This window comes from Neomonachus schauinslandi, chromosome 14, assembly GCF_002201575.2.
Source record: "Neomonachus schauinslandi chromosome 14, ASM220157v2, whole genome shotgun sequence".
Classification (NCBI taxonomy): Eukaryota; Metazoa; Chordata; class Mammalia; order Carnivora; family Phocidae; genus Neomonachus; species Neomonachus schauinslandi.
In genome coordinates this window covers 46,606,768-46,615,454 of record NC_058416.1, presented here as the reverse complement: position 1 = coordinate 46,615,454, position 8,687 = coordinate 46,606,768, and the positions used below count along the sequence as shown (strand labels likewise).

Here is an 8,687-nt window from a genome sequence, read left to right as displayed (position 1 = left end):
GGTCACCAGGAACATACCTTACGTGTTAAGGTGCTGAAGCATTATCATGAAAGCTTTGGGGAGCAAGCGAAGAATTTTGAGGAAGAAAAAGATATGATCAGACTCTAACATTGTGAATGAGTACTCTGGCAGACGTGAGGAGGATAACTTAAAGAGGGTCCAGATGGAATCAGAAAGACAAGGAAGGAGGGATATGGAATATTAAGGGATATAGGAATCAGGATCATCAGAATTTGCTGTTTGGGTGTGAAGGAAGTGAAAGAGAGGGAAGAGAGCATGTCTCCCAGATCTTATGCTGGGGCAATTATGATGCAGGGGGTGCAGGGGTTGCCAATTCCTGAACTGGGGAAGATAGGAGGGGGAAGAGGTTTAGGGAGAAAGATACTGAGTTCAGTTTTGAACATACTGAGTTGGAGGGAGACACCCAGTAACCAACAATCTGGGTAAATTGATGTGGAAATAAGAAGAATCTGGCTTAGAGACTGCTCTTGTATCCAAGTCTGTGTTACTGTTTGCAGACAATTCTCAGCCTCTGCTTAGGCAACTGCTCAAAGTTCATATGAAGTAAAATCTTTTCAACTTAACTGTCTATAAAGTTTTGCTTTTGTCCAATGTGTTGTACAAAATGTAGGTTGTCTGCTACACTTGTTACTTCAGTAATTCTTTTCTTCTCTTCCAAAGTGCTCTTTGCATATCTAAGTTTGGGGTTCTCTGTATTGGACACATGCTTAAACATTCAGAGAGATAGGGAGGGTTTTGACTATTTCTTCTGGCAGAAAGAATCATTTCTGATCAGAATCTGAGCTCAAAAGAAAAATTAAAGGCTCTAGCTAAGAAGAAATAGGAATTACAGTTGACCCTTGAATATGGGGGTTAGGGACCCTGAGCCCCTGCACAGTCAAAAATCTAGGTTTAACTTTTGACTTGACTCCCCCAAAACTTAACTACTAATAGCCTACTGTTGACTGGAAGCCCTACTCTAAACATAAACAGTCTATTAATATATATTTTGTATATGCATTATATATCATATCCTTACAATAAAGATAGAGAAAATATTAAGAAAATCATGAGAAAAAAACATTTGCATTACTGTACTGTATCAAAAAAAGCCAGTAAGTGGACCCCTGCAGTTCAAACCCGTGTTGTTCAAGGGCCAACTGTTGTAGAAAATCATGGGTGTAATCTGTAAAAGGTAAATAAACTGGGTTTCTGTGATATTTGGTGAGAAAAGAGGTACTATGTATAATAAACTGGATATAGTGTGCTTTGTTTAGAAGGTTAAGTTGTGCTGTGCATTGTTTTTGGTTATATTTTTATAGTTTTCAAATTTGGGCTTAAAGTCTTTGAAGGGCCACTGGGAGGGAAGGAGGGTTGCTGGGTAATTGGGACTTCAGGCTCATCACCACTATTTCAGCCACAACAACCTAACTTGTTTTACATAAGCTTTTATTGGAGAAAGGATTCTATGGCTTTTTTTTAAAAACTGTAAAAACCACTATTTTATGCAATAGAAACTGTAAGAAATATGAAGAGGTCAATAAAGGAAGAGTTCAGAGCAAAGGAAGAAAGCTGTTTAACAATAGATGGACACCTAGGTAGCATTAGGATGCTAACTGCTGTTTCAGGCAACCTGGAAATGCATGGTGGCCAAACCCCTCCGCACTTACAGGCAAATTCCCCACCTAGTAGAGAAATACCATGATAGACTGGCTGCATCACGGACTTTGGGGCCCAACTTGGTTGGAAGGAGGGGTTTGAAACTGTTTTAGCTCAAGATGAAGAAAAATACACTGTCCAAACGAAATAATTGGAGGAAATGTGATTAACATCACAGAGGGCTAAAGCCCTCCATGCCCTCTTTTGGAACCAAAATGATGCCCATGTGCAGATTTATGGAGACAATCAGAAAGGTGTTATGCAAGCTATGTGACTAGAGGAGGTTAACCGCTATGATGTCAGAGACAATGAACTGCATGGACTTCCTTAAATGGGCCACAATTTTTCTGCCAATATTTTTCTCACCATCTGGAACAACCACTCTCCCCTTCTTCAATTAACTAACATGTACCTGTTCTTTTATAACTCAGTTCAAGCATTCTCTGGAACAAGATGCCCAAAAAAATTTGGATGGACAGCCTTTCTTTGTGCTAACACAATAGGACACAATTCTAGTTCATTATAATCTTGATTTACTTTTGTTGCTCCACATCTTAGCTCCTTCAAGGCAATGCATGATGTCTGACAATGCATCTTGAAAGCTTAGCACAAAAACCTAATACATGTCTGTTGAATTAATAAATCCGCAAGGCTTACTAAGATCCCCTCAAAGTAATTTGGGCAGAATTCTTTACAGGTATTTAAACAGTGCACCCTTGGGGTGCCTGGGTGGTTCAGTTGGTTAAGCGCCTGCCTTCAGCTCAGGTCATGATCCCAGGATCCTGGGAGCCTGGCATTGGGCTCTCCGCTCAGCCGGAAGCTTGCTTCTCCTTCTCCCACTCCCCCTGCTTGTGTTCCCTCTCTCACTGTGTCTCTCTTTGTCAAATAAATAAAATCTTAAAAAAAAACACAACAGTGCACCCTCAAGTGCACTATAAGTTTTATAGGGGAATTAAAATATGACCATGGTTAAGGAAGACAAAAGAGAGGACAGAGGTAGTATTTTCAGTTTCTGTTTGTGTGTGAAGAAAGTGAGGCACGAGGAGATTAAGTGACTTGATTAAGGCATCCATATAATTCACAACCAGTGTACTGGAATGTATGTGTTAGGGGGTCGAGTGAAGAATAACTGTCGCGAACTGATTCGAATTTTCTGGATAATGAAACAATAACCTAAAGTTGCTTTCAGGCAAAATGTCCAAGAACGCTAAAAGAAAACAAAAACAAAAACAAAACGCCCCCCCCCAAAACCCCAAAAGCTATCGGCATACAACAGTGAGTGGGTAAGTTTTCCCGCACGCTTTCAAAATGCCTTCTGCTCTCTTGCTTTTGGTAAATCAAACCCATTCTTGCCCAGATTTGACAAAATCCCTTAAAACACGTTTTTAAATACCCAAAAAACAAAAAAAATCCCTGCCTTGAAATGCAAAGACGAGTCTGGGCTGTGGACTGCGGTCGAGCTCCTCCCTGGGACGTGGCGGTAAACCCGACTCCCCCAACGTCTCCCGAGGGCTCCGGGGGTACCGGGGCCGCAGCGGGCAAGCTGAAACCCCCAGCCCCGGAGTTCCCAGGACACGCAGCCCAGAAGGCCTCCTGCCGCCTCTCTCGCGGGACAGCTTCCCCCGGCGCCGCCAAGGGGCGGAGAGAGCGCCGGCGCGAGACCAGGGCGAGGAGCCCCGGGTGCCTAGAGCCCCTCTCATCACCTGGCCCGCAACCCGGAAGCAGATGCGGGTGGCGCGGCGCGGCCCGGGTTGCGGTTCCGGGTCGCACCGCGCCGCAGCCCGGGCTCCGCTCGCCGCCGCAGTGCCCCGCCCCCACGCTCCGGACCTGGGCTGGCGGCAGCCGCTTGGCCGCTCCCGGGGCCACATGGCTGAGGGGGACGCAGGGAGCGACCAGAGGCAGGTGAGGGCCCGGCGGGGCGCTGACCTCCAGGCTGGGCTCGGCGTCGCCTCGCCGCCCCGGGCCTCCTCCGCTGAGGGGCCCTCTGCCCGGGGCCGCCCCCGTTCCCGCCGGCACCGTTTGGGCCGCCGGGTGCTCCGTTTGCTGCACCGCGTTCCATTTTATCTGGGCTTGTTCGCCGATCGCCCTCCGACCGGCCTCTCCCGAGGCTTCGGCAGGCTCGGCCTGCCTCGGACGGTGTCATCGTCAACCATCAGCACGCGACTGAGCAGCACCGGGCCGGAGACAAATCCGGGTTCAGCTTTCTGCCCTGTCGCCGCCGGGTCACCTAGGACAAGCTACTTATTCCCGGTTTCTTCTGCCTTTGCAAAATGGGCAATGATAACACAGATCCTGGAATTCCTTGAGGGCCCCCTAGATCTTACTCCTCTTGATACTGAACTTTCCCCCCGTGCGTGGCTCACATGGGTGCTCTTAAAGCTTTTCCTGCTGGGTTGTGAGGACAAAATGAGATGATAAAAAGTTGCATACTTTGCTTCCCATTTTCACTTTTAGATACTATTATTTTCCTTTTTTAACCCCAAACCAAAAGAATGATTTCTGAAATGTTTTTAGGGTTTGATTACCAAAAAACAGCAAAACAACCACCCAGCCCTGTGCCCTAGTCCAAAACAAAACAAAACAAAACAAAACAAAACTGAAGGAGATACTGAGTGGGAATATAGGGCTAGTATGCAGCAACGCTACTGGGGAGTGGGAGTGAGGATTACCTGCTAGAAAAGGTGAAGCAGAGAATATGTGTTTATCTTTACACTTGTAAGTCTTGCTATAGGGTACGGGAGTGCATATATATTTGGCTCAGTGGCGGCCAAAAGCACAGTGATGGAATAGCAAGGCTGGTAAGTCGTTACTGTAGTATCTGTAAACCACCCATAGAGTAGAACACGGTGACCCGCTGTTAAGACCGTTTGGCAGTGTTCTTTCAGGGATCCTTCATCCAGGCTAGTGATGTTAAATGCAAATACTTTATAAAGGAGGAAAGAAAACTCAGGCTTTTAGGGCATGTACCTTCATTGACTTGTCCTCCCATCAACTTTCAGAATGAGGAAATTGAAGCCATGGCAGCTATCTATGGCGAAGAATGGTGTGTCATTGATGACTGTGCCAAAATATTTTGTATTAGAATTAGCGACGATATAGATGACCCCAAGTGGACACTTTGCTTGCAGGTATTTTTTCCCCCTTCTCTATAGCCATTTTCCAGTTACAACATGGACTCTATATGATTGACTAATACTGTGTTCCTCTAATGACTATTGTGTGATTTCTGAATTGTCTTTTTTTGTTGTTGGCTTTTGTTAATGGTTGATTGTCTAAACATATGGGTAATTAAATCTCTGATCACTCCCAAGACGTGCTTCAATTGATAGTCTCAATCTTTCCTATCCCAGTTATTTTAATTATTTGTAATGTACAGTGACAGGCTTGAGCTTCGCTTCCTCTCATTGTCCTGTCCATTTAATAGGAGAGGGTCTAAACCTGGAAAGATGGCTAACATTTAAGAGGAGAAATAGGGGGCGCCTGGGTGGCTCAGTTGGTTGGGCGACTGCCTTCGGCTCGGGTCATGATCCTGGAGTCCCGGGATCGAGTCCCACATTGGGCTCCCTGCTCAGCAGGGGGTCTGCTTCTCCCTCTGCCCTCTTCCCTCTTGTGCTCTCAGTCTCTCATTCTCTCTCTCTCAAATAAATAAATAAAATCTTTAAAAAAAAAAAAAAAAGAGGAGAAATAGGTTAGTAATTTTAAAAGGCTTCATAAAGTAGGTGCTTATTTCTTTATTAATAGAATCAGTTGTGGTTAAGATAAGTAAGTGACAAGATAAGTGTGGCTTTCTGTATTAATATTTATTCTTTGATGACTGCATGTACTTTCAACATAAAAGTTTCTGCCAGTGTTTGTTTTTATAATAATACTGATTTGAGAACAAATGTGTATGTATTTAATGTGTTTAACAGTATTTAATAGGATTTTGGGGAGTATTTCTTCAGAAAATGCTCTAATGCCACTCTGTTCAGTTGGGGTTAGGGAATAATGCCCCGATTTCCATTTTCTTTTCCTTTCATCTTTCTCCTCCCCACCCTTATTTCCTAACTTTCATTGCTTGTATGCTTTCTCTGCAAATAATGTGCTCTTTCTTAAAAAATTAGCATCATTAACAACATATTTAATGTGTAGGTATAAATATGAGGAGGGCATTCTCTCCTGAGATTGAACAGAACAGTGGTTTTGTTTTTTAGTTTCACAAGTAAGAAATTCGTCCAGTGACTAGCTTTATAAATATTGTTATTTTTGAGCCATGATGAAGTATAAACAGATTTGTTTTTAAACTGCTTTACAGGTGATGCTACCAAATGAATACCCAGGAACAGCTCCACCTATTTATCAACTGAAGTAAGCTACATTTATATTTTTATAAAAAGATTGTACTTTTTAAAGATTATTTCTCTATCCTGTATATTGTGTTTATATAAAATACCTTTCTTATCAAAATATATATAGAAATTTAGAACACCTTTTGGACTTGGTATAGAGCATTTAAATAAAAAATTAAATTATATAAAAACACATTGCATATGTACTTAATGTCACAGGGTTAAGATAAGAGAGAATCACAGGGTTCACAGGTATAAAATCCCTACTGATTGTCTTTAGAGATAGGGAGAGAAATCTTTAGACAACCTGGTAATCTAGAGTTTCTCCTAACCTGGTTCTGCTGACTTAGCCACAGTTCCTGGACATGCCTCTGCCTAAGACTGCTTGCCTTCCGGGAATTACCCTTGGTGCTTCTCCCTGCCCCTTGTTGTGGAAGAACCAGCTTCTTAGCAGTCCAAGCTTAATCTTAATGAGTCATGACCTGTTGATTGCAAGTAATCTTTGATCAGCTTTGCCCACTTGGGCTATTAAGATGTATAAACTTGTGTGAACAGAATTCCATTAAATCTCAATTATTGAAATCTTTACCTACCAGTGGGATAATTTCTTGTGTTTTAAAACAGCAATAAAATTTGCTATTAATAATGGTTCTGTAATTTTTAATTTTTATTTATTGGAAATGATAAATATAATTTTAGAATGCTTGTAAACATAAATTTCCTTTTCAGGAAAAGTTAATATATATTTTTACAGTCATGTGGCAACCACTGTATTTGTTAAAGTTGTTTTTGAGACACTATTTTTTTTTAAGATTTTTAAATTAGTTATTTGTCAGAAAGAGAGAGTGAGAAAGCATAAGCAGGGGGAGCAGCAAGCAGAGGGAGAAGCAGACTCCCCGCTGAGCAAGGAGCCCAATGCAGGACTTGATCCTAGGACCCTGGGATCATGACCTAAGCTGAAGGCAGACGCTTAACCGATCCACCCAGGTGCCCCTTGAGACACTATTTAGAAAAAATTTGGAACTCCTGACAGTGTAGCAAATATTGTGAATCTGGAAATTTGGATTCTGGAACTTGTTCTGCCACTTATGTAAACCTGTACAGCTTTATGATATCCAATGAACTCACCTCTGTTTTTTAAAACCATATTTTATTTGAATAATATTGGGGTTGTCTTTATCGTGTTTCCTAGAAGGACAAAATGAGTTAATGCCAATGAAAGCATTTTGGAGCTGTATAGATTTGTACAATATAGCTAATAATTATCTATTTTAATGAAAATAGATAATTTTTAAAAGTTAAATAATTTATAATTTAATCAGTAATTTCTGTTTGAGATACAAACACAATCCTTGAATAGTCTTCTTCATTGTGTTTTATTTAATCTTAGTGCTCCTTGGCTTAAAGGGCAAGAACGTGCAGATTTATCAAATAGCCTTGAGGAAATATATATGTAAGTAACAGGTGATTAAAAAAAATTCTATTCGTGATTTTATTGTGGGCTTTTGTTGGAACTGTAATATGTTAAGGCCTTTTCTAAACTTTTTGTTAAACTGCATTTCCATTAACAAAAAGGATGCATTTGAAGAGTCCTTGAAAGTTTGCTTATATAATATAATTTTATGTAGACATTTAATATGACTTCTACTTAGATACAAAAATACAGTAATAATTCAGAACTAATAGCTATAAAAACACCAGATTGTGAAAGTAAACTCAGAGATACTGCTCATGTTTTGGTATTTTCACAGGCTGTGTTGAATGAAACTGGTTGTAGCAGAATCTTGTATTAGGTCATAAGAATGAGAGTCTGTTGATACACTGTATTTTTCACTCTTTCATTCAACCAACAAATACTACATGGCAGGCACTGTACTAGGTCCTGGGTACACATAGTTAGCAAAAACAGAAATGGTCCCTCTTTTGTGGCATTTTGAACTTATTGGTGGGAGAGAGATTACTCATAACATCATAAAATGAATATAAAACTGCAGCTCTGATTAGCTTTGTAAAAGAAAGATATTAATATACAGTACTAACTGAGTTTGAAACAAGACCTGATCTAGTCTAGGAAGTCAGGGATGGCTTGTTTGACTTTAGAGCTGGGTTAGTGAGGTGAAGATAACTCTGGTGAAAGGCACATCATGTGCAAAGGCTCTATGTCAAGGAGCTTGGCTCATTTCAAGACACAAAGACTGTTGGTATGAAGTGGGAAGAGGAGAGGAGAGAAGGGAGCATGGTGGGAAAATGACCTGGTGAGATGAGCAGGGGTGGTCATGCGCAGTCTTGTAGGCCATGTTAAGGATTGTTGTCTTTGTTCTGAGACCTGCGGAAAGCATAGGCTTCTAAGTAGCATGACGCCGTGATAAAATTCTCATTTAAAAAACACCATTCTGTTTCTGTGCGGAGAACTGATTGGAAGGGAGCAAAAATAGACGTGTGGGATATTGGTTAGGAGGCTAATGCAGTAGTCAAGAGTAGATGACTGTGATTTGAATTAATTATTGTGAGATATATTTTTTCTTTTTTTATTATGTTTTATTATGTTAATCACCATACATTACATCATTAGTTTTTGATGTAGTGTTCCATGATGCATTGTTTGCCTATCACACCCAGTGCTCCATGCAGTACATGCCCTCTTTAATACCCATCACCAGGCTAACCCATCCCCCTCCCCCCTCCCCTCTAGAACCCTCA

General features: G+C 41.4%; 1 protein-coding gene across 2 annotated transcripts in view; it reads left to right on the top strand.

Annotated features, from left to right (window-relative positions):
• The first annotated feature begins 3,470 nt into the window (after positions 1-3,470).
• Positions 3,471-8,687, top strand: part of IMPACT (impact RWD domain protein) — a 28,958-nt gene continuing 23,741 nt past the window's right edge. Inside the window, exons 1-4 of one of the 2 annotated variants that reach the window (XM_021686260.2) lie at positions 3,471-3,561; positions 4,659-4,787; positions 5,954-6,006; positions 7,378-7,440. In XM_021686260.2, the coding sequence (XP_021541935.1) occupies positions 3,526-3,561; positions 4,659-4,787; positions 5,954-6,006; positions 7,378-7,440 (281 nt within the window). In that variant the 5' untranslated portion in view covers positions 3,471-3,525. The remainder of the gene's footprint in view (positions 3,562-4,658; positions 4,788-5,953; positions 6,007-7,377; positions 7,441-8,687) is intronic. The other variant, XM_021686261.1, reaches the window with a different exon arrangement.